Genomic DNA, 26,848 nt, shown 5'->3' with positions numbered 1-26,848 from the left:
ATCTAAGATTCAAATAACATGAAGCTGTACAAAACGAAACAATCTTGGATGAGAGAAAAGGGCTCCTGAAATAGCCGGCCGACGGCAGCAGCACAGGGGGCCCAGGCCTTACCTCTGGGAAGAGGGGGGCTCCCCGCGGGCCGCCCTGGCTGGGGACCAGCCCGCCTGGCCCTCCCTCGCTCCCACCTGCGGGAGAAGCCCCGGATGACACCCCTGGTCAGCTTTTGGCTGATGAAGGAAGGGCAGATTTCCCGCGCTGGTTTTTTCAGGCAGACAGAGTAAGTCAAAGAAGGCGCAGTCATTTGATGAGACAGAGACAAAGGCGTCAGCAATTTTAACGACTAAATGTGTATCTGTCCTGGGAAGGCCTCTCCTGGCTGAGGCCGCAACACTCTGCTGTGGGCACGGCCCACACGTCAGGACGGTGACCCAAGTGCCAAGTAAGGGTGCGCAGATGCCGGCCCCGGCCCCGGCCCCGGGCGGAGCCTCTGACTGCTGGGGGCTCGGCTCCCTCCCTGGAGGGTGACAGCCCCGGAGCTCGTCCTGGCCGATGTCACACGGAACGCGCGGCTAACAAAGCAAGAGTGTCAGAAACCCATCAGAGGCAAAGCCACGCTCCCCGAGGGGGACAACAGTAGGAAACCGGGTTGGAAGCAGAGGAAAGGGGACAAGGGCACGAGAGGTTAGCAGGCCCGCACGTGCCCCGCCCTCGGCGTCCAGGGCGGCGTCTCCACGCGCTCCGGGCAAGTTGCTCGGCCAAACCGCGCGCCGCTGCTTCATCGGCCAAACGGGGACGAGACGCTTATTCTGCAGGGCTGCGTCCAGCTCGCCCCACGTTGCACCTGGGCCACCTGGTGCTGAAGACGCAGGTGCGGCGCTGCCGGACACGGGACGCAGGAGGACAGTCGCTCACCTGAGCACCTGCCCACAGCAACGGCACACGGCTCTGGGTGTGAGTGGCGGGATGGGCCCGCCGGGGTGTCTGGGTGCCCGTGTGCAGGAGCGGGAACCCTGCGGTTACATGTGCGCCTCCGCCCCCCTCACCGGGCATGGAAAGCACGCATCGCCTTGTCCTCACTGCGCGCCTGGAGATGCTGAGCCCAGAGACACAGCGCTCTTCTCCGGGAACCCCTGGTGACTGACACCGCGACAATGGGTGTGCATGGCCACAGCGCTGGGGCTGGACTCGGGGTGAAGCTGACGGACAGCGCTGTGCAGCGAGCAGCACGCATGGGAGGAGGGTCCTCTGGGCGCCCGGGCACTGGGAAGTCCGCGAACCCCTCAGCGTCCTAGGTACGACTTAGGTCAAACCAGAACCCAAACTGCTGTCAGTTAAACAGCCAGAGATGCCTTTGTTTTGTCCCTGAAGCCTATTCTAAGTTTTATGACTTTAAAAAAGAAATCTAAAGTCAAAGTTAGCTGAATACATCTGTTCACTGCTCTTGGAATCTAAGCCTTCACATCTCTATGACATTCTAGTTTCTCGGAGATTCTGAGGAAGCTGGGGATTGCGGAGCCCAGCTGAGCAATGCTGCACGTCCTCCAGGCCCGCGAGCTGCAGCCGCCGGGGATGCGTGCGTCCCGGGTGTACACAACCCGGGTGCACACGTCCTGGCTATACACACCCCGGGTATACACATCCCGGGTGTACACCACCCGCGTGAGCACGTCCCAGGTGTACATGTCCCGGGTGTACACAACCCGGGTATACACGCCCCAGGTGCACACGTCCCAGGTGCGCATGAGCTGGTGTACACGTCCTGGGTGTACGCGTCCCGGGTATACACATCCCGGGTGTACACGACCTGGGTTTACACATCCCAGGTGTGCACAACCTGGGTGTACACAACCTGGGTATACACGTCCCAGATGTGCACGACCTGGGTGTACACGTCCTGGGTGTACATGACCTGGGTATACACGTCCCGGGTGCGCACATCCCAGGTACGCACGTCCCAGGGCTCCTGCCCCCTACCCGCCCCAACCAGTGCTGGGGAGCAGGAGACTTGGCCCTCCGGCAGCCGCCTCCTAATTTCAGCAGGCCCGTGGGCTCCGGGGATCCAAGGCTCCCTGAAGTGTAGCCACAAGGCCCCTGTCACTCGTCACCCGTGTGCCCAGCCCCCCGCGGGCGGGGACCAGCAAGCACCTGAGGTGGGGCCCACGCACACACACTGCGGCCACACCTGGGGGAGCAGGCAGGGCGGGGCACAGCGACCCTCGGCCTGACCCAGACATGGGGGCTTGGCCGCACAGAAAAGCTGTCAGGAGCCATCCCTGCCCCTGTCACTTGTGAGCAGGAAGATGAGGCTGGGTCGCTCCATCCGCGGGTCTGGGCCACGAGCCCACCCAGCAGCATCTCCTGGTGTGCATGTGGTTTCTCTCAGGTTTGACCGTGGGCTTCTGGGGAAGATGCTGCACGCAACTGCATTAACTTTAACTGCCCCCCTCCCAAGCACCCAGACGACCTAAAGCTCCATATGACTGGGGGGTGTGGGGAGATGGCAAGCCAAGGGCCACACCGTCCCACGTACCAGTTTCCAAAACTGAATTTTAGGAGAATTTAACAAAGAAACAAATCTGGCAAAAGTGATATATAGTGACCTATGAATAGACAGAACTTTCTAAAAATATTTTAAAAGTTTTGTTTAAGAAACCAAAAACTGTGGATAAACAACAAGGCCCTACTGTATAGCACAGGGAACTATATTCGATATCCTGTGATAAACCATAACAGAAAAGAATATGAAAAAGAATATATATATGTATAACTGAGTCACTTTGCTGTACAGCAGAAATTAACACAACATTGTAAATCAACTATACTTCAAAAAAATAAATTAAAAAAAAAATCAAAGACTGAATACATACTTTGGGCCATATAGTGGTGAAATAAGGGAAGTAAAACAAACCCTTCTAGGAATGGTCTACCTTAAAGGGGGCTTTTAACTAAACTAGGAGAACACTTTTCTTACAGGACGTGGAGTCTTTATTTTCCCAGATGAACAGGCCAGTCATCTCATAGAGCAAATGTCCACGACTTGCTCCCGTGTACAAAGCAGGGCAGTCACAGGATGAACGTGAAAGCCACCCTCCCCGGTGAGCCAGCGTGGCCTCGGGGGGGAGTACACTTACAAAAACACAAACAAAATTTTAAATCAACATGGAGTTATAAATAATATGTTGTATGCCTGTATATTAGAGACACCACCCATCAATAAGAGGATGATACCGTTTTTTATACATTTCGTTTCTTATATTTTTCACTTACAAGTTTCATCTAAGGCTTCCCTTTGCCAAGTAGTTGATGAGTTGACCAGTTTTGTTCTGATTTTCTTTTGGTAGAAGATATTTATTGGAATGAAAAGTCTTCTGTGAGATACATGTAATTTGAGTTATGACATCAACTTCAATAAAGACTGTGTCATTCTGATATCATCACCCAGCAGACACAACTACCCAGAAAGCAGCAAGGGTCCTGGAAGGGGAACCTTCTGTTCAGCCGCGTCTCCTGCTTCCTGACCCGCTGCTCCTGGTCACCACCCTGACCCTCCCGTAAGCACCTGGCAAAGCATGAAGTGTCTGCCCCTCGGTTCTGAGGCTGCAGGGGGGGCACGGAGAAGGTGGGCTTTGCGGTGGCTATTTGCTCACACATGGTGGGCGTGTATTAGAATGAGCTGCAGGATCCTGTCTCTTCATATTTTTAAATAACTAAAATTCAGAGCAGAAATCCAAGAATCAGGAGTCCTGGGTTAAAATCCCGGATTTGCCCCCAGACTCCTGGCTGACCCTAAAGGCAAGCCATTTTCGCCCCAGGGGAGTTAAAACATCCACATCTCTGTAATTAGGAAAACTGTACCAACGTCTTCCAAAAAATGGTTTGAGATCCTTACCAAAAAAGATGTTGTGTAAATGGAAAGAATGACATGGATTCACTGAAAACCTAGGACGTTAGTCACACCAGTAACGTTACAAGTGTTTAATTTATGCTGCCCCTAAGAACAAAGAGAGCACACCATGAGCTTATGACGCTCCTTTTAAACAACATTTGGAGCCTGTAACTAGCAAAGTTCGGCAGTCTTCAAAACCATACAGAAAGGTGCAGCTAAAACGTTCTCCAACGTTAAATGGATCCTTACTGTGAAGTTAAAGCACTTGTAAAGTAAATGAAGTTATAGCCCAGAATTCCACTTGACAACTGGGATTCCTCCTCCCTCTGAATTACCTGGCTGAAAGAACAGAGTCACAGTGAACCTGTCTGGCCTAAATCGAAGACCCAAAGATATATACTCCTTTCTTACAGTTCATCCTGTGTCAACAACTACATCCTTTCTAAGGTCCTTTAGGTAAAAAAACTCCGGGATTCTCTGGGTTGCAAAAGGATCTGCTCTAAGGCTTGAGCTGCCTTCCTCGTTACTGGTGCCCTTGGTGTCACGGCCATTCTTGTGTGGCTGCTGCCCCCAGGAAGGTTGAAGTCGTGCACTTGTGGCCTTGCCGGTGCTGGGAAAAGACTGGGAAGAGAGTCCTGCGCCTGCCCCCTCTTGCAGCAGGGACAGCCTGGCCGTGGCCCCATCTGCTCCTCAGTGCGACAAGGACAGGCCACCGACGGTCAAGTCACACGATTACTACAGAGAAAAAGTACAAACTGCTCATCCCAAACGACGGCCTTATACGAGCATCCAGGTTTTCTTTTCCCATGGATGCCCTTCTTCAGGATTCCACCCACGTAAGAGCTGGTTTTAAAATATGAAGCTCTGCGTGAGAAGGCAGACTCTAAGCCCACAAATCTACAGAGTCCCGGTGCCGCGCTCACTATGGCGGCGTTAGCTCGAGGTATGACCTGAATGTGGCCAATCCGTACAGTGTAAAATATATACCGGGTTGTGAAGACTCAGTACAGAAGAAAATAAAGAGTGTAAAATGTCTTGATAACATTGTGCAGTTTTAACACACTTAAATGGTATTTTGGATATAATGGGTTAGATAAACTATTAAAATTAACTTCACCTGTTTCTTTTTACTTAAATGTGGCTGCTAGAAAATTTTAAATTATATAAAATGAAATGGCTTGCATGTGTGGCTTGAATTATTATTATTATCCAATTATTTCTATTGGATAGTCATGCTCTATATCATCTCTTATCCTGGTATGGAAAAAGAAATAAATGTTAGCTTAAATTAGTCTAGACTAGCTCACGAAAATTGAAAAAGAAAAAAGATGACATTGGGCTGTGTAAATTATTTGTTTCATTTAGGGATTTCACAATGTCAAAACACCAAAGCATACTCTGCACCATTAAAAACAATATGAATTTTATACTAGATGGTCATTAGACTTTTATGGAAAAAGTGCTTCTCAAGCTGGAACCTGACTCTCAGATTCTGAATCTTACAGCGCACACGGCTCTAGCCCCTCACTGTGCAGATGAGAAAGGCAAGACTTGGAGTGACAGAGGGAGTGTTTCAGGCTCCATAGTTCAAGGCAGCAGCACAAGGCTGGGGACACAAGACCGGGTGGCGGGGCTGCTCTTGACAGCACACGACCCCTCTGAGTCAGGCCACACAGGCCGAGAAAACGCTAGGTAGAGACCCACAAGACTTCACGCTCCAGTTAGAGATAAGTTCCACACGCACCCATTTTATTTTAATAAAACAGCTCATGAGGTTACTGCCCTCTAGGAAATAGGATAGAATATTTTTCTGAATAATTGAGTTTTAGCTTTAAAAAAACTGCTATGGAAAAATTGGTACTGTGTTTTTAAGGAAAATCACTTGATAACTCTGGAGGAAGGGCAACAGATTAATTTTACCACAAAAAAGCTCACTACATGAACCAGTACCTAGAACTGTTCCACATTTATGACTGTCGTGGTGACTGATCCCTGTGTGAAGATGCTCTGCCTTATTTATCCATCCCAGGGACAGAAGCGCCTCCTTCAAGGTGGTCCAGTGCACGATGTGCTCCCAGAGCCTGGGCTCTGCAGGAGGGTACAGTGAAGGTCTAGTTCACGTCTGACACAGAGAGAACAGCAGTGCACGTCACATATTGGATCTGGGTAATGGACGGGCCATCCGAGACTAACGTTTCTAAACGTCATAAGCTTTCCCTACATACAGATTTGACTAACCAGAGCTGGGAAGCCGTCTCCAGGGACATGCTAATGTCTCCCAAGGAAGGCCCATCAGAAAGTTCAGCTGCTCTGTCTTTGGACCATTAACACTGGATGTGGAGTGCGGCTGCAACCCCGAACACCGACCGTGGACAAGTAATTCTTCTCAAATGAACACTGGCATGGTAAGTGTACCCTCTGGGGTTGGGGCATGTGTCCCATCCCCAAATAAAATTTTAAGCACAAAGAGACAGAAATGGGGCTTCCCTGGTGGCGCAGTGGTTGAGAGTCCACCTGCCGATGCAGGGGGCACGGGTTCGTGCCCCGGTCCGGGAAGATCCCACATGCTGAGGAGCGGCCGGGCCGTGAGCCATGGCCGCTGAGCCTGTGTGTCCAGAGCCCGTGCTCCGCAATGGGAGAGGCCACAACAGTGAGAGGCCCGCGTACTGCAAATTAAAAAAAAAAAAAAAAAAAAAAAAAAAGAGAGAAATGCTCTCTCCTGCTGCTAACTGTTTTATTCAGTCATCTGTCAAATAAGGGAAAATGGCAAAAAAAAACCCCAAACCCAAACCTTTATATTTTCATTTCCTTGTGCCTGTTCTTTCCGCCATTAAAAAACAAAACAAAACCGTGGAGCTCGTCAGAAGAACAAGCCATGGTCAGGAGAGGGACACGCCTTCCCCGTCGCACTGGCTCATTTTCCAGGGAACAGAGTTACCACAGAGAAAGGACGATGTCGCACGTGTACAGTATCAGCAGTAGCCCCTCTGACTCGCGACATAAAGTGACCCATTAAAAGACTTAAATGTTCCTCATTAACTTTTATCGGCCTCAATTTTTAACTTTTCTCCTCCTCTTGAAATTAACAATGAGCATTCCCTCCACCTGTGTGCCCCTTCAAGCGGCCGCATTCAGGCTCAGCGAGGTCTGGGGCAAACACCACAAACAACGAACTCCCTGGGCTGAGTTTCCTTGAACGTCTCCAAACCCTTCCTAAAAAGTCCTAAGTCTGAGGCTACATGGTTTAAACTGAGGGGAAGGATCAGAGATTTCATAGTCCTATTCTTCCAGGGTTTACCGTTCCTAATCACTAAAAAGAAGCAACGAAAAGTTAAGTGCTGGGCATTATGCTAAGCACTTTAAATTTACCTTATGTAGTAAAATTTGTGAAAAGTAGTGCTCACGCATTAGTAAACATGATACCTACAGAGAAAGAGAAAAAGATGCCCCGAGGGTGTTCCTCTCTCCACAGCTTGTGTCTCTGAGCTGCACTGTGATATTGGCGGGGGTGGGAGGGGGGCAGAGGGAGGGATGAACAAAACCTTTTGATTTGTTTCTAGAAACAATGATGTTATATTAAAAAGCAGCATTTCAGAAAATGAAAAGTAAGTGCACATTTGGTCGGAACATTTTCGAAATATAGGAATGTTACAACAAAAAAATACAGAATTTCACCTCCATATGCACATTCACCTGTTGAAATATATTCAATGCCAGGTGATCTCTGCCTGCACTGAAAGAAATCACCTTTTAGAAGCAGATTTACCTTCTCTCCTGTCACACAAAAATAGGAACTGAGTAGAGAGACTCCTTCAGTTATAAAACTTACTGTTATTATTTATTGTTAATTTGGTTATTATTGCTATATGATCCTTTTTGAAAACTGGTTAATATATATACTATAGCTCATATACAGATATGGACAAAAAACGGAATCTTTTTCAGCCACAAAAGGAAGGAAATCTTTCCATTTGCAGTGACGTGAATGGACTTGGAGGGCATTATCCTAACTGAATAAATCAGACAAAGAAAGACAAATACTGTCTGACCTCACTCATATGTGAGAAACCTAAGAAATGCAGCAAGCAGAAAACGGAGCTCATCAAAACAGAGCACAGGTTGGTGGGTGCCGGCGTGGGGGAGGAGCGGTAGTAAAAGGCGAGCGGAGGGGGTGAAGGGGGTCAAAAGGTACAACCGTCCAGTTCCGGGGATGTGACGCACCGCAGGGTGACTACAGTTAACAGCATTGTGTTGCATACTTGAAAGCTGCTAAGAGTAGAGCTCAGAAGCTCTCATCAGAAGAAAAAAAATTGTAACTATACAAGGTGACAGGTGTTACCTAAACTTATCGTGGTGATCACCTTGCAGGATAAACAAACATCAAATCTTTACGCTGTACATCTGAAATTCACGCAACGTTATATGCCAACTAGATCTCAATGAAAAAAAGCTATTGTTAGCTGACCCGAATTTAAGAAAACTTGTATTGCTGTGAACATGTCGATTCCATTCACAGTCACCTCAGGTGGCTGGCATGCAAACTTGGTAGCCCACTATGTACAAGAAATTGTACAAGCAAGTTTCCCTGCTCGAAGAACAAAATGGTGTAATTCTTTTTAAAAGACTATATTTCAGTTGCAGAGAAAAATACTACTACTACGTCAAAAATGACAATAATACTATGCTTTTCCTCACCTTGGAAACTGTACACTTGAAAGCAGCCTCTCGTGCAGCTCTCCCGTCGCCCCAGCTGAGGTCTGAGGCCACCAGTGCAGCAGCAGCGCTCAGAAACCGCAGGGCCGGCTGGCTACGGCGCGCACGCGGCTGCTCAGGGTCAGGAGCCCTAGCCAGGTGGTTCCGCTGAGGGACGCCCCGTTTCTTGATAAAACCCGGAGAAGCAGGGACGAGCGAGCCCAAGTGCAGGTACGGCAAGACGGAGAGCTCACAGGAGATTCACGTGGGTACGCCAAGCATGGCTCCGCATAGTGTCCCATCGACACCAACACGAGGTGGCAGGGAGCACGAGAGAGGGCAAACGACACAGGGGGTGCAGACCGAGGTCCGCACGGTCGCCTGACGGCCGCGACCTGCCAGCAGCTCCTCACAGGCGGTGCTACAGGGTGAGAAGCCCCCGCACGCTATCGTGTTGGGCTGAGCGCCCACGAGCTACCACAAAACACAACAGGGAGCCTGTAAAGCCAAGGCCGAAGGAGCTACACACGCTCTGCACCCCGACCACTGGCTGTCCACTTTACACCACTGTCACGACCACACGAAGCCCACGTGGGGCGGCACCGGACACGGGTCCTGGGAGGGGGTGAGACCGCGCCGGACGCGGGTCAGGGGCCCGGCGGGCCGAGAGCCTCGTGCCCGGGGCCAGTGCAGAGCCAGGCCCCCTGCGACGCCACGTGGGGCGGGCAGGTACCCCCTGCAGCGTCCCTTCCCATCTCCGACCAGAGAGTCTTTGGGAGTGAAAACCTGGCCCTACGAGCCCCTTCCCTTGCAGAGCAGAGCGGCCACAGGCCAGGACTCACCAGAGGTCCACGGCTTTCTCTTCTTCCCAGCGAGGGCACAGGCCACAGGGGTGCCCAGTGCTGCTGCCGCCATGGGTCACAGGAGACGCGAGGGCCGCAGCGTGGACTCCCGGCCGTGAGGAGAGAGGAGCCCCCGCGGGCCCCCGTCACTTGCGGCTGAGTGTGGCTCCTAAGTGACAGGGAAGCACCTGGGTGACCGTCTCCGCGTGGATGGCTAAGGCGTCACGCAGCACTCTCGTTGGCTACGTGATCCGCTGGAAGCCACAGCGGAAAGACCACAGGGGCCTGGAGCCGTGCTGAGACTGAACTGTTTCAAGTCAGTGAACGTCTCTGAGGAACGAAGGGCTTCACCTGCCAGAGGAAGGGGCTGCATCAGTTGCTTCTGTTTAAACTAGAAGGACCAACGGGGCTGCTCTGGTCTGAGTCCATCCCGTCTCGGTGCCCCGGCTTCAGGTGCTCTGAAGGCTCCGCGGGCTGCAAGCAACGGTGAACGTAGAGGCCAAACATGGAGGGGGTGTGCGTGCGCGTGCGCGCGTGCGCGCGTATGCGTATTGTGCGTGCGCGCGTATGCGTATTGTGCGTGCGCGCGCATGCGTGCGCGCGTGTGAAGGCGGCCCAGCCAGCCCAGGGAAGGCCCCTGCGGGGGCCAGGTGAGGTTAAGCCCCCGACCCGACGGAGCAGGCGCGGCAGCCTCAGGCGGGACAGGACCTCGAGTGCCACGCTCCGGTCACCAGCCTTGGCTCCGCAGTGGAGACGCTGCTGCTGGCCGTAAGGAAAAGGACGATTGTCTCTGTGTTTCAGAGGCGGCCGGCCGGCAGCAGAGCCGAGGTGGGAGCCCGTCCAAGCGCCGGCACAAGGCAGGCTCTCAGCCCTCGGGTGCTGGTCAGAGACAAACTGAGCTATTCTCTCTCCAAGTCTTATTTTGGAGGAAGAAGGATAATAGCATCTATCTCACGAGACTGCTGTGAAAGCTTGTAAAAAGTGTTAAGTAGTTTATACATTCAGTACTCAGTAAGGTCTTAAACTTGGAAATAAAGGCTAAACGTATATTTGAATGAATGGCATTTCAGATTCAGAGAAAGGTCTTTTCTTTAAAACAACAACAACTGACACATAGAGCAGGTTAAAAATAAAGGGCCGTCCTGGAGATTATGGTTTCCCAGTTATTCCCACACAGGCTGGCCGCTCCTCCAACCCACTACGGAGATGGGAAATGAGCTGCAGACACCGTCCTTTCACCTGCTGAACGCGAGCTCACGTGATTATCATGGTTTCCGCAAACGGCAGCCCTTCCCGATCAGATCAGGAGGCATTAGCTACTGCAGGAAGGAGGGGAGGCCGGCAGCCACCTCTTGGCGGGAGAAGGCGGTTCACGCGTGCCCAGCGCGGTCAAGCGCCGGCCGGGACCCTGGAGGCTCCCGCTGCTGCAAGAGGCCTTGGGGCGCAGAGCCAGGGCTTCCCACTCCAGATGCTGGTGACCCATCAGAGACGCTCTTGGCGGGGGTTTAGATCCCCCCACCTGAGAGAAGGGGAAGGGCGGGGCCCAGGGGAGGAGGGAGGGAAGGAGGGGAGGGCCAGCGCCCTGCAAGCCAGGAAAGACCCCACGGGAATGTCACCTAAGCCTCCGCAGCCTCTTTCAGCCCACGAGCCTCCCGAGGTCCCACACCGGGACCTCGTTAGGGCTCATTTTAGCAGGTGACTCACTTGGCTCAGCCATTGACTGATGCTTTGGTTTCCCAGAGCCTCAGGCAGGCAGTTCTCGACAATGAGGCTTTCAGCCGCCGCTCACAGCAGGCGGTGGTATTCAAGCCACCTAAGTCCTTTCTTCCAACTTCTCACTTCAGGGTTTTTTGAAGATAAGGATCAAATGAGATGATTTCTGTTAAACCTGTATTTCCTGTACAGAGTTGATACCTTCTCCAAATTACTTGATTGTACAACTATTAAACTAATACTCAACTGCAGCGGAAGTCTCTGCTCAGAACGTGGAGCTATAGCCTTTTAACTCTGGCTCCTCAGATGTTGCAGCTTCTTCCTAACCCAGTTCCTCGGGCCTGGGCTCCATCTCACAGGGCAGGGGAGGCCCTAAAGCCAGCGGCACAAATGCTGGTTTATCCCTAATTCCTGGTGAGGGTCAACGCTGGAGGCCAGTGAAAACAATAGCCGTCACATCTCACAAGAAGGACTAAAGGTACCAAGAACCAACCCTGAAACGCAGTGCAGATCACAGTCAGGGGCCCGGCTGGAACCTGCCATTCGAAGGCCAGGCCTGCAGTCCAGGGCACCTCCGTTCAAAGCCAGCCTTTTTCCTGTAAAAAATGCAAATAATAATTCCTGCTCTCCTAACCGTGGTCTGACATCTGTCAGGAGAATCAAATCCAAAGATGTAAATGATAAAGCACTACACCAACACAAGAGGATAACCTTCAGGGCTTTAAAAAAAAAAAAAAAAAAAAAGGTCCCGTGAAAGCGCTTTGTATTTTGCTTTCAAACTTGAAATTTAAGATCCAGTGAAAATCAGCAAGTAATTCTTGACCCAAAGGAGGCACTATAAGAAAAAGCATATGAAACCATGAAGCCCGGGATTCTGATTTCTGCCCCTGCGCAGGTGAGCAGGACGGAGGTGCCACTGCCACGCTCGGGGGGAGCGTGGGGACTGTGTGGACCTGCCAGGAATGCAACCTGCCTCCCAGGCTCCGCCCAGGCAACCCTCACCCGGCAGCGGGGCTGCCGCACTCCACCCACAGGTGAGCCAGCAGCTGAGGGCAGACCGGACACCTGCATCCGTGCTCTGAACGTGGGCAGGAAAGGACGTGGCACTTGGAGAACATCAAGATCCCGCAGGACCTCCTTCCTGCACAGAGATCTCCCACAGCTACTATCAAAACACTCTGCCTACGAATCTTTAAGTCAACTTTTACACGTATTTAAAAACAAAGATGGATCATTAGAAAGTGAGCTGCTACTGATGAGTGTGTGAGTGTGTGTGTGTGTGTGTGTGTGTGTGTGTCTGGGGGTCGGGGGAGGAGAAGGAATGGAGAGAGAAAGTTTCCAAAACAACAGAATCTATGATGGAAATCTTGCTCTATCAAGAAGAATCCTGCATCAAATGACACTCTTGAAACCTGAGAGGAAACACAGGGAGGGTCTCACAAATACAGAGGTTTCTGAAGGAGCAGCTGTCGACGTTATCAGTCACACAAAGGGCATGTGACCTTGTGAACTAAAGCTACTCCTGCGGTTTCTAAATGTCGTCTTGTCAATCAGAGCCAATGTATCATCCTTTCTTTCTATGTTTTCCATCTGCTCAGACATCCTTCTTTTAAAAACAGGAATAAAGGGCTTCCCTGGTGGCGCAGTGGTTGAGAGTCCGCCTGCTGATGCAGGGGACGCGGGTTCGTGCCCCGGTCCGGGAAGATCCCACATGCCGCGGAGCGGCTGGGCCCGTGAGCCATGGCTGCTGAGCCTGCGCGTCCGGAGCCTGTGCTCCGCAACGGGAGAGGCCACAACAGTGAGAGGCCCGCCTACCGCAAAAAAAAAAAAAAAAAAAACAGGAATAAAAATAAATAAAAATAAAAATAGGACTAAAGTCTAATAATAGTAGAATCTAGAGATCATCGGGAAACTTACCACAGAATGAGAACGTATAAGCACTGCTCAGTGTTCCTTCACGGCAGCATGCAACAAGAGAGAAAACTGCTTAAACACATTTTGCTGGAATCAAGTAAATCCAACATAACTGAAACCTAAATGTGGTAAGAGCATATTCACATTTGCTCATGAGTGGAAAATGTCTTATGCTAAGTATAGGAAACAATATGTTAATAGTAAGGGGAATAAAACATCTCATATTTTCTATAAATTCGTTTTTATAAATTTTATAAAGAGCTGATCAGATAGGGAGATTCCATTCATTTCAAGTATTTATGCAGCATCTGTTCTGTACCAGGCAGGCTGTGAGGCACAATTAAAAGAAGAACAAAATCCAGTCGTGCCTTCAAGCAGCTGAGAGGGAACAGACACAAGATAACCAGCCACATCCCTTCCTGTGTTTGTGGAGGAGTGATTTTATTCTCCGAGATTTCAGATCTTAGATTCTGCAGGAAGTAATGAACAATGATTTAAGCTCGACCATTTTCTTTAGAATATGAGAAAATATAGCAAAAGTGATCTCAAATATTTTACATAACTCACAGATAGCGGGGGACTGCAGAATAATTTCGTCTCTTTCTTTAGGATCTTTACTAATAATTTCCAAATGAGGCTTCAGTCAACAGCGCAGACTGTTTCACAGATGGTTTCTCAGTTTTGCCTTCAGATAATTCTGCTTCTGTAAAACTTCACTTGTGAATTATTTGGGTTTCGTGGAAGCCCCATCCATGATCTTCTTTGCTAAAATGAGAGGGGATCTTCACTCAACAGTCCCCCAGGTTCATCCACTCGGGCATATTGAGATTGCAGGCAGAATACAACCACGGCCTCTAGAACGACTCGAAAGGCTACGTGGGAAAACCCTTTGGAAATTTGGTCCCAAGAGATGGTGGCTTTTGAAGATTCTTTACAATAAGGCATCAAGAACATGGAACAAAGTCAATATCCTATTTTGAAGCTATTTAACTAGCAAGTCAAGGTGTCAAACACTTCATTCCTGCACAATATCTATTCCAAACAAGAGCCCGGAGCATTGCCTGCTCCTGCAAATCATCACTAAGCGTAGGTGACGTCATACTTTCTGAGAGGCAGTTACATCCATATCACATGAGGAGTCTTGTCACTACAATTAAAGAGCCAGTTTTCACTGTGGGAGGAAGCAGACAGGAAGCGGGCGCCAGCAGGGACAGGAGGGAGGGCGGAGGGGCAGAGAAAGGACAGGGCCAGCCAGTGAGGAGGGGATGGCAGCCGAGGGACCCCTGCCAGGCACCTGAGACAAGAGCGAATGAGTTCCACCACTTACACGGTCATGTTCAGGAACTGAGCTGTGACTTGCTTGGGTACGAGTGGTTGCTTGGTGGCCTGCAGGGTGTGCTGACACAGCATCGGGGAGGGGGGTGACGGGGGGGGGCAGGCTGCTGCTCATTGCGGCTAACTGCTGCCCCTGAAAAGGTGAGTGGCGTCTACACACCAGGCGCTGCATCTCCTGAGAGGGCAGCCCACCACCCTACACTCACTTCTTCCTCTCTCCACACAGACACACACACACACCTTTGCCAAGAACCACTTTTCTAATTTAAAGTCAGATGCTCAATTCTACCTTTTTAAAACACACTGAAAATCTGATCTCACAATGTACCCACCTCCATGTTTCTAACTTATCTGTGGATGAAAACTTGAGGAATATCCATCCTAGAAGCTTCATTCGTTAACACCACGAAGTAAACAGGGCCTGCAGTTTATAGGGTGTGGGGCATGGCCGCTCCTGTGGTGTCACCCCCAACCCGTGAAGACCTGGCCATGGAAATATGGCAACTACGACTTCCTGCACGTCTGCTGGGTGCAGTCTGACTGGAGAACGGGGTCAGGTACCGTTGACTCTTAGAGACGCAAACCCAGCAGGAAATCAAACTCCTCTCCTGAGTGTGAAGAAGAGATGTCCCAACAAGCAAGCTTCCCCTTAAATAAAATCTCAGGAAGTTTAAATGCATCCTTTCCTTCCAGATCTGTGTGAATTAATGCCAGATGCAAAATGCCAGCAGCAGCCTGCACAAGGAGAGGGGGACTGGGACACAGCAGTCACCTCCCCAGCTCTGTCACCAGGCCCCCGTCCCCGCCAGAGGCTCCCTGCCCGCCCCCACCCCCCGCCCAGGTCTCTGTCACCTGCTGAGACCAAAGCTGTCCTGAAGGTCAACTCACTTGGCGGCCAAGGAACAGGGAGGGTGGGTGGTTCCCAGCTCATTTCCCCAAACACACCCTGAGCATCTGGGCCTCATCCAGCCAGTGGGAGGGGTGCAGGGAGAGCCGACAGCCAGCTCAGCGGCTCTGAACTGCCAGATACTCCTCCTCCCCTGGGACCACAAGTGGCAGAAAGAGAAAAGGACAGAAGGTAACTTTCTGTCTCTCTGGGAAACGGAAAGTCACCCGGATCCCACTGTTGCCCTCACTTCAGCCTAAGTCAGGGGTGTGGCTCGGGCATCAGGCCTGGGCTGGGGACCAGGCGGCCTTCACCTCCGTGGTCACCTCGGCTTCGAGCAATCGCGTCCCCTCAGCTCCCTCGTCTGTAAGAGGAGGACGGACTCACCCTGTCTGGAGCGTTGTGCACATTACAGAAGACGATGGATATGAAGTTTCTGGCATGTAATACGTGCCTAACATTTGGCAATTATTCTTATTTTTATTTCTGAAAGTAGCTTTTTATTACTAATCTGGGCTCCCTGACCAAAAAGAAAAAAAAATTAAAGGAATATATTAAAATTCAGATGAGTCTCAAAACTTCTCCCCTAATAATGTGGAAGTCCCCGGATTGCCTCTAGGCCAGGTTTCTCTTCAGGAGCATCTGTCCTGTCAGCGGTGCGCAGTAGAGCCTCATGATATGTTTAAATGGCTTTTTGCAGAGTCCTGAAAAGAGCTCAGACTCGGGTCTCTTGATTACCTGTGCATCCCAAGAGCAAAGGACCATCCTGTAGGTGGAAAAGCTTGAAGACTCCTGTGGCCTAGCCCTTAACAATAACTTATCTCTCAATCTTTTCTGGCTAATTCTATCAAGGTGCAACCACAGTGGGACCTCATTAGCCAAACGGCTACTGTTCATTTTATTTAAGCTCAGGGCGCCATTTCCCAAGTCCGCACTGCTAGACGTTAATGTCCACTTTTCACTAGAAGGGGGGCAAGGTAAGATGTGTTTGGAAAACCCTCTACTACTCCCAGCAGGCCTAGTGCAGGCTCACATATGCTAAGTTCTGAGAAGGTGGTCTTATAGTAAAGAAATCTGCTGACCTTTATGCAATATAGCATTGTTTTGTCAGGAGGGGTTGGCTTTGGGCAGGGTCATTTGTAGCAACTAGAACCACGGCCATGGGAGATAGTCCACAGAGGTGCTGAAGGAACAATGTTCCAGGCACTGCCGGTGCAATGCTGGTGCAATGCTGGCACAATGCTGGTGCAGTGTTGCTGCAATGCTGGTGCAGTGTTGCTGCACTGCTGGTGCACTGCTGCTGCAATACTGGCTGCCTGAGCTCACCCGGACGTGGCACACAGCGCTGCGTGCTCTCATGAATACGAGCCGATGCTCCGAGTTCATGACCAGCTCATGACGGGAGTCAAGCGTGAGAACAGGTTGCGGTCGGGGCACAGAAATATTTAAGAAGATGAAGATATTTTAAAAGTTTGAATTGTCAACTGACCTTATCCCATAAGAAATGCAGAGTTTTGAAAACCTGTGTTTGTGTAAATTGTGTATTTATGGCCCCGAGCCATTAGCGCTACAGCAATTTTTAAATAGTCATTTTTTTCTCAAGACACAACAATAACTGCAGATGTTAATTACAGGACCTGGGTGGTGGGTATATGGCTGCTCACCGTAAAATTCATGCAACAATTCTGCATCTTTAACAATGTTTCCAATAAAATAATATAAAAGATGTAACTGCACATGACTTGTTTATTCTAAAGTACCATATAATTTAATATAGTTTTTATATTCTTCATTTCAAGTTGAAATACCTCTTACCCACTTAAATAATTTTTAAATCATTTTGATCTAGGAAACAAGACTAAGAACAGAAGTTAGTGAATCTGAATCAGCAACAGGAAATGGCTTTCTATAAATTGTTGGAAAAATGTTTACAAGGAAGAGATAGATTCTCATCAGGGATGTATAGCACATTAATGCTGATTTTTAACAGGACGGCTATTATGTCCTTTTCACAGATGGATAAATTGATGTATAAAACCTTGTTAAGACTCAGGCTCACTGACCCAGCTGGGATCACCTACACCCAGTCTGGCAAACGCTCTCTACTCTTCATCGTTAAAATTCATCCATAAATAAGAACGTATTAGTCACTTAATCTAAAGACTTACAAATACAGCACGTTTGCGTATAAATGAGAGGGATTACATAATTAAAGCGCATGTAAATGAGATGCTATTATAACTTGTTTGATCTGTGCTGGCCAAGGCTTCTTTACTCTAAAGCGCCAGGATGCAGATGTGTTTTAAGCAAACAATGCTCCTCATTTTTCATGCTTAGACTTGTTGATTTTAATTTTGGCCACATCTACTTTTACTCCTAAGTCTGTGAAGTCACCTCATTTTAATATATTTAGAAATGCAAAGGATGGTAACATTTCTTAAAATGGAGATAGCGAAATATGGATTCTTAGTTAATGATGACACTTCTTCAGAAATCATGAAACGTCAACTTCTTTCAGAACCCATAAGTGAGCAAATGCTTTTTAGAGCATCAACATGGGTTACTGGCGGAGCCAAGGGAATCCTCAGTATGCAAAACCCACCTGTATTAATGGAACAAATCAGGCTTTGAACGCCAGCGAGAATGACTTAACTTTGTATGTGTGTCTGTGAAATCTGAACATGTGACACTCTTGCTGAAAAGCCAGAACCTCTCAACCCTCACGTCTTACTCTCCCGGATATCTTGGCTCCTGCGGTTGCTGTACTGACGCATCTCGGCAAGGAATCTTCGAAATGACATCATTTGGGAAGACCTTTTTGAGGTCTTTGAGCCACAGTGTTTCTGGAGTACTTTCCTGTTAAACAAATACAAATGTGGGCCCTCTGTGCCACGGCGGTGCGACCCCCAGGAGCAGGGCTGCCCTGGGCATCTGGGGATGGGATGACAGCCCGGTCCTTCCCGCGGACCCACAAGAAGGTTCCTTGTTCCTTGTGTGTGTGTAACGGTCTCACGCCTTTTCGTTGAACGTTTCTGGCCTGTTTTCAAAATGTCATGTATCGTTTTCCCTGATTGAAGAAGTTTATACATATTCATTTCAATATATGGAAAATACCGAAGTATACAGAAGAAAATAAACATAACCAAAAATAAGTATTACCAACATTTTGATATACTGTTTCTCACACTATCAAAATCTATTTCTGAGTTCCAATAACAAACTTCTTTTGTACCCCCGTGCAAAAATATAAAATAAAATAGAATGAAATTTGATCTCTTTGGTTCCCGAAACTGAAGAACAAGACTTTGGATGAAGATGGATACCGACAGAGCCTTCTGTGTAGCTCGAAGTAAATGCAGAAGCTAAAGGTTATACACCAAAATGATATTATTGAAAATATAATGTACTTATTTTTACAAAACTTGCCTCATATTTTTAAGAAGGTAAGACCATAGGTCAGACAAAAGAAAGTTTCAGCTTCTCTTGTTAACATCTCCTTTCTCCCACTTTCTTATTACTTCTGAAAGTATGGTCTTACATATTTTTAACGAATGTTCTTAAAATATATCCAAGGGCGACTATCATAAAATGCTTCATTGTATTTACAGTTTAGAAGAACACATTTAAATGATCTAAATGTTACGTTGTTCAAAATTTTAAATCAGAAAAATTTTTTGTCTGTAATATAAGTCAGAATTAGGTGTTTAAGTATGCAACATTTTAAAGTATTACACACAAAAATAATAACACTCTGAAACTGACCTCTGGGTTAGCAAGGGAACTGCTTGTTTGCTTAGGAAACCAGATCCGGTTTCCCAGAGAGGCATCGTTGAGGACAGAAATAGTCTCCCGAGCACAGGAAATCTGTAAAAGCACCTAAACAAGGACCGGCAGACTCCGGGACAAACACAGTGTCACCAACATGCTCCTTCACATCTGGCCACAGAGTCACCATGGATCTCTAAAAGCATACGAATGCCGGCAAGGTAAGAGGTAGTAATTTGTTTAAAGAAAAATCATATTACTTATATATGTAACATACGTAACCCAAAGCAAAACCTAATATGCACATAAATGCCAAGACTGAAAGTTTGAATTTCCCTCTAACTACACCCGTTGTTCTGCAATAGCGGTGTTACCAGCATCTCCCTCTTTGCTCTTTATTTAATGGACACAATCACGGGTGTGAGTCACAGGCTACCACGCGCACAGGGTAATAACCAGAGTCTGAACCAAGCACTCTGTAAGAACAGCACTCTGGGAGTGATTAGTAGAATAATGTAAATCTGAAGGTCTTAGATTATACAGATTGAGATCAGGCAGTACTTCCTGCAGGTCTGAGGACGAGTTCTGTTATAACGAGATGCTCTCACGGTCAGTTACGTGTGTCTTGGGCAGGGATGAGGGAGTGGCACGAGGAAGACGCTTTAGAAAGGAAAGAACACCATTTACTTTTTATCCATCATCCAGACCACTGACCGGCACCTTCATTTTGAATGATTAGAAGAAGGGTCCTGAGAGGTTTCCCCTTTCCAGGGGGGTGTGGGACGGCCTGCACACACCGCCGACCATCCAGCCGGGAGGGGGCACAGTGGGAGCTTCAACACATCTGCATTAGCACCAGCGTACCTGCCGCCACCCCCAGGAGAGCTCTCCCCGAGGCCTGGCATCCGGATGCCAGTGGATACAGGCACTTAAAGACCAAAACGCGAGGGTCCCTACCTCCACATAGTCCTTGGCGTGGCCCCAATCTCGTTTGGCATCCAGATTCCCCAAGCTGAAGCATTCCAGTTGTCCAAGGTAAATCTTAGCTACTGACCGGCTAATTTTTCGAGTAACAAAATTAGCTCCTAAAAGAGACAAAAGATGCATTATCAAGTCGAGTGAATTTGACATTTAACAGTTTGGTGAACCAAACACAATCTCAGCCTCTGGGCATTTCTTTCATTCTTTCCCCCCCTTTAAAATAATAATAAAAGAAAAGAAAATGAAAAAGACCATTAACTGTCATTCAGACAAGCTAAGGAGCTCTCACTCTGAGTGTCACGTCAGCTCCACTGCCATAACAAACATTTGTCTTTGGGGGACGTCTTGGCATTCCTCATTTGCTGCTGTAACATGCGATCCAGGCACCCAGCCAGAGAAAAGCTCTCGGAATGCCAGTTTTTAAACAGAAAATTCAACAGGGTTGGATGAAGGGAAATGCCAGAATCAGACCACCCTGATTTTTTCAAGAACATAAACATCATATACTCCTATTAATAAAACTATTTTGGGGTTCACGGGGAGAGAGAGAGGAGAGCAACTTAGCTCCCAGGGTGTAACTAAAGAAAACGAAGAAGAAATGCATAAGTGGTGATCACCCTAATTTAGAAACCTGCACAGCCATCCAGTGCTAAGTCATAAGTTTCTAGACTATCTGTATTTACTACAGTGCCACCTTCTAATTTCATCCAAGTGTCAGCTTCAGGATAGGATTCCTGAATTCTGTATAAATATTTTGATATGATTGGATGAAAGGTGTCATAAACTAAAGGAGTGAAATTGTTTTAAAGTTCTCTGGTCTTCAATGAAAGCTTCTGTCCACTTTTAAAAGATCACAGAGAAGGACAAAATCACAAGGCACTTCTGAGATACGTTTATCTATAACCCCTGTATCTAGGTAAGGTTATCACAAAGCACCAGGTAATGCCAAAATCTCAAGGCACTTAACAGGCACATGAGCTAGTCAATAATGGCTTCAAACAGTTTAGACACATTACCATCATAATTTATCACACAGCAATAACTTTAGCTTTGTTCTTTTGCATAAGAAACAGGGAGGTGAATGTTATGAGAAAGCTTGGGCTTCTAGAGAAACTGGCACAGAGATAAGGGGAATTTTCTAAATTGGTTTTCTCAGTTTTGGCAAGAAGATAGCCCCGTACAAGTTCAAACACGTACTAGACTCACTTACTACACAAACTCAGTAGACACATTTCAATGCCCTATCATTAAAAGTGACAATAAGACTTCCATGGAAATCCAAATTTTCAGTTTCTCTTCGCATCTGATAGAGTACTTGAAGAAGTCCAGTTTCAAATTTGCAGGGCAGCTTATAAAACACAAGCGCTCCTTCAAAAAAGAGCCTTTGAAAATGAAGTATTTATCAGGCACAATCCTTCTCCATCTATTACCGACTAGCAACTTTTTATTTTCTATTAATTTAAATTTATAATTAAATTTAGACTTGATGCCTATCTTTGTATTTTAATGTCAGGACTAAACCATCATGCCAAAATTTACTAGATAAATTTGTGATGCCAAATCATCAGATGAAGCTCCCAACATCAAATAGCTCAGATTATTCTATTTACCAGTAAAGTAATGCTTAGGGACGCAGTGGAAGCACTGACATTGTTCCAACATTCTACTCCGGCCTGCTGTTTATTCCCTCAACCAGCACTAAGTGAGCACCAAGCAGAAAGCCCCGAGCAGGGGCAGCAGGGAGTAAAGAGGAGGCCCCCCTGCTAAAGTAGCCCAGAGAGGGAGAGATGGACAAAGCAATCCCTGCTGCCAGAAGTGAGATGGCAGGTCTGCAGGGACGAAAAGAGTCAGGGCCCCGTATATGATGCCGCACTGACCACAACCCCACCCCTCTGATGAGCAACCCACGAGCTAAGAATTATTACCCGCATTTTGTAGATGATGAAGCTGAGATTCAGAGAAGCTGTGCAAACTGGCCCTTCTAACCCAGTTGTCCAATTTGGTCTGTGTGGCTGCAAAGCCCAGGCTCTCACCTCCCAGCACTTGGAACGGCATGCTAGGGGGTATGGAGCATTTCTTCTCTAGATCCAAAGTGATCTTGGATACCTAGTCAGTTACTTGAAATTTCTAGTTCTTAGAACTTAATTTTAATGTTTTTATTTATAGCAGCTTGATTGAGATGTAATTCACATACCATACAATTCATCCATTTAAAGTGTACAATTCCATGGCTTTTAGTGCATTCAGACTGTGCAGCCAGCCCAACAATCAACTTTAGAACATCCTCATCACCCCCAAAAGAAACCTGTACCCTTTAGCCACCCCGCCCCATCCTCCCCCAGCCCCCTGGCCCTGGGCAACCAGTCATTTAGTTTTTTTTGTTTTTTTTTTTTTTCTTTTTGCGGTATGCGGGCCTCTCACTCTTGTGGCCTCTCCCGTTGCGGAGCACAGGCTCCGGATGCGCAGGCCCAGCGGCCATGGCTCACGGGCCCAGCCGCTCCGCGGCATATGGGATCCTCCCAGACCGGGGCACGAACCCGTATCCCCTGCATCGGCAGGCGGACTCTCAACCACTGCGCCACCAGGGAGGCCCCAAGTCATTTAGTTTTTCGTCACTGAAGATTTGCCTATTCTGAACACTTCCCATACATGGAATCATATAATATGTGGTCTTTTGTGACTGGCTTCTTTCACTTAGCCTAACATTTTCCAGGTTCATCTATGTCACATGAATCAACCCCTCCTCCCTTCTTTATGGTTGAATACGATCCCATTATGTGGATACAGCACATTTCATTTATCCATTCATCAGTAAATGGACATTTGGGTTGTTTCCATTTCTGGCTATTGTGAATATTGCTGCAGTGAACACGGATGCACAAGTTTCTGTGTGGCGATTATGTTTTAATTTCTCTTGGGTTAGACAGCTACAGATGGAATCACGGGGTCACAGGGCAGCTCTACAGTTAACCTATTAAGGAACTGCCAGACTGCTCTTCACAGCAGATGCAGCAGGTCACAGCCCCGCCAGCGGTGGACTGGGCCAACAGTCCCAGTTATACTTCCATCTTTTTGATGACAGTCATCCTTACGGGTACTAAGTCTCATTGTGGTTCTGATTTGCATTTCTCTGATGGCTAATGACTTTAACCCTCTATGTTCTCATGTACTCATGGGTCACTGGTACATCTTCTTTGGAGAGATGTCTATTTGGATTCTTTGTCCAATTTTTAAAGTGTGTTACTTGTCTTCTTAATACTGAATTGTAAGAGTTCTTCATACGTTCTGGATCCAAGCCCTTTATCAGATATATGATTTACAAACATTTTCTCTCATTGTATAGGTTATATTTTCATTTTCTTAATGGTGTCCTTTGACACACACAAGTTTTTTTTTAGTTATTATGAAGTTCAATTTGCCTATTTTTTTTTTTTTTGGTTGTATGAGCTTTTGGTGTCATATCCAAAAGGGCTTCGCCTAGCCCAAGGAAGGTCTTGAAGAGTTTATCCTATATTTTTTAATGAATGGTATCGATTTTGTTCTTACCTGTAGGTATTTGACCCAATTGTAGTTAATTTGTGCGTGTGGTTAAGATGTAAGGGCCCAACTTCATTCACTTGCATGTGGATACAGGGCTGTCCTGGCACTATGTGTTTGCTGAAAAGGTTATTCTTTCTCCTGTTTGAGTTGCCTTATACCTTTTGTCGAAAAGCAATTAACCACAGACGCATGGGTTTATTTCTGACTTTCAGTCCTATTCCAATGACTGAAACACCTATGTTTAGGACAGTACCACACCTTCTTGATTACTATAGGTCTCTGGTAAGGGTTCAAATCAAGAAGTGTGAGTCTTCCAACTGTGTTCTTCCTTCAGACTGTTTTAGCTATCCTCAGGCTCTTGAATTTCCATACGAATTTTAGCATCAGCTTGTTAGTTTCTGCAAAAAAGCAACCCGGGATTTTGTAGGGATGATGCTGGATCTGTAGGTGAGTGTGGGGAGAGCTGCCCGTCTCAGCAACAGTTCGTCTTCCAGCTCATCAGCACACGGGGTCTTTCCAGCGATCTGTGTCTTCTCAAACTGCTTTCAGCGATGCTCAGTAGTTTCTAGGGAACACGTTTTGCACTGCTTTTGTTAAATTTGTTCCTAAGTACTTTATTCCCTCTGATGTTATTATAACTGTAACTTTCCTCAATTTCATTTTCAGATTCATTTTAAACATTATTACTGCCACCATATGCTTCGTTCACTCCTGGGAGAGGCTTAAAACGATTTTTTTCTCAATGTGTTCTCCTCCTTTTCACTCCTTATCACACAAGACTGCTGTTTTTTGGAGAGAACTATAAGCACAACATGACACGAGGGCTGGGGCCGTAGCAGTCACTGTGCCCGGCCAGCAGCCTGACCCGAGCCGCCTCCCTCACCTGCCCGCCTGTGCTGTCACCAACCCACCTGCAACGCAGGAGGCGTCCCTCCCCAGACTGGATCACCTGCGTGGTTTTGCTGTTCCAGCACACTCCAATCATGGAACTCCCATAATTATGTACATAGATACTTGATCTCTAAGAGCATTTTACTACAAGCCTGTAGCCAGGAAGAAGACCGAGAAATGCAAAGTCAGCCCAGCGAAACGACCGAAGGCTGCTGGTCACTGGCTCTGCTACACAAACCATGTAACAGTCTCTGCACACCACAGGACAGGAACACCTGCCAGGCCACGTCACAGGGACACCCAATCAGAGGTCAGGGCGCTGCGGACCACGAATCACTACAGACACAGACGGAATTAATATCATCACGTCCTTGTTTGTAAAACAAGGATAGTAACAGTACTTACCATGTAGATATGATGTTTAACTGAGAAAATCTAGGTAATGTGATGAGCAAGTTCTCAATAAATGTTACCTATTATTACAATTATTACATTACAATGTTAATGGTACCTGTAATTAAGCCTCAATGAAAAGTTCAGATTTCTTAGTTCTTTTATGACTAAGTCTCTTAATTCTCTGATTTTGAATGTCTGAGATTGAAAACAGATCTAAATAAACAGCCAGAGGCAGGCGTGTGGACTTACTTACACACGCAAAGCACTAATAAACATTTCTAACCTCATAGTAGGTTACTTTTTCAAGGTAAACTCATTAACCAAGGAAAATAGAATATCCATATAAATGTATACTAATAAGAAAGAGACCTGGACTTCCCTGGTGGCACAGTGGTTAAGAATCTGCCTGCCAATGCAGGGGACACGGGTTCGAGCCCTGGTCCGGGAAGATCCCACATACCGCGGAGCAACTAAGCCTGTGCGCCACAACTACTGAGCCTGCACTCTAGAGCCCACGAGCCACAACTACTGAATCCTGTGCACCTGGAGCCCGTGCTCTGCAGCAAGAGAAGCCACTGCAATGAGAAGCCCACGCACCGCAACAAAGAGTAGCCCCCGCTCGCCACAACTAGAGAAAGCCCGCGCGCGGCAACGAAGACCCAACGCAGCCAAAAATAAATAAAATAAAATAAATATATATAAAAAAAGAAAGAGACCAATTAAAACGGGTTTTAGGGCTTCCCTGGTGGCGCAGTGGTTGAGAGTCCGCCTGCTGATGCGGAGGACACGGGATCGTGCCCCGGTCCGGTAAGATCCCACATACCGTGGAGCGGCTGGGCCCATGAGCCATGGCTGCTGAGCCTGCGCGTCCGGAGCCTGTGCTCCACAACGGGAGAGGCCACAACAGTGAGAGGCCCGCTTACCGCAAAAACAAAAAACAAAACAAAAAAAACAGGTTTTAGTCCAAATATTGGCTCTAAGATTGAGATCATGAGTTTTGCTAGCGTTGACAGAATGAAAAACACAGAACTTCTGTTTTGGCAATACAGCAAACAAGAAAAACTGCCACATTAAAAAACACCAAACTACGCTGGATAAAATACTATTATTATTTATTTAAATTCAAAGCTGAGTCTCCAAGACTGCCCAAGTCATGGTGGGCCCAGAGGGGTCAGGGCTGGTAGCAGGGCGGAAATGCCATCTGAGGACCTGGAAACAGCTTCATCTTTCATTTCCAATCTGAGGCAAAGGGTGAGGGCATTCAGGTAGATTCTGGAAGTAGGGTTACACGCCCTGTGACTCATTTTTAATTCTGTTACTTGTATCAGTGCTATGACCTTAAATGTCTTAACGTCTCAGTTGTCTTATCTATAAAATGGGATAATAATCAATACTAAGGATCAAATGAGATACTAAATTAAAAGGCTGTAGAATACTGTATCTATCAGTCATAAATGTGTATTGTCTTGGATATTTTTACTGTGATAAATCTTTTAAAATAGTAAAGCTTTTTTCTCATGAAGCTCTCTTTATGTGACATTCTCCACCGTTAACCCAAGGCTGGGGAAAGGTGAGAAGAGCTACACCAGACAGTGAAAAGGACCCAGGTAATACTCATCCCTATCATTCAAAATAGGATTCTGGAACAAGACAGCAAGTGTGAAAGCAAGGCTTCATGGGAAAGTAATTTTCTAGGTAACTTTAGTGTAGCAGAGACCAGTGTGGTCATGGCCCAAAGTCCCTCCCATGGGTGATGCCCTCCGGCTCTGGGGCAGGGCCTGACCTGTGTCCAGGCGGGAAGGACAGGAGGGGCGGCTCCAGGGCTCGTGGGGAAGGACAGCAGAGGCAGGAGAGTCTCCAGGTGAATGTAGCCTCTGGGCTGCGATACCAAGCAGAGCAGATTGAGGACATGGCCAAGGAGAAGTCTGTGCCATGCGTCCTGTGGAGTCTGGGGAGCCCTCCGAGGAGGCCACCTGGGCCTGACCAGCCTGGGGCGGCTGCACCAG

At 47.6% G+C, this 26,848-nt stretch overlaps 1 protein-coding gene across 6 annotated transcripts in view; it reads right to left on the bottom strand.

The window, feature by feature from the left end:
• The window catches only part of GMDS (GDP-mannose 4,6-dehydratase), a 494,691-nt gene that overhangs the window by 237,047 nt on the left and 230,796 nt on the right, over positions 1–26,848 (bottom strand). For 4 of the 6 annotated variants that reach the window (XM_081247795.1, XM_081247794.1, XM_081247793.1 and 1 more), the window contains one exon: positions 19,992–20,119. In XM_081247795.1, the coding sequence (XP_081103921.1) occupies positions 19,992–20,119 (128 nt within the window). Of the gene's footprint in view, positions 1–15,225; positions 19,231–19,991; positions 20,120–26,848 lie in introns of those variants that run through there. The other 2 variants (XM_081247798.1, XM_081247797.1) reach the window with 2 other exon arrangements.

Source organism: Mesoplodon bidens (assembly GCF_964165515.1).
Source record: "Mesoplodon bidens genome assembly, chromosome: 10".
Lineage (NCBI taxonomy): Eukaryota > Metazoa > Chordata > Mammalia > Artiodactyla > Ziphiidae > Mesoplodon > Mesoplodon bidens.
Note: the sequence above shows the minus strand (reverse complement) of the source record. Positions and strands in the feature narration are given on the sequence as shown.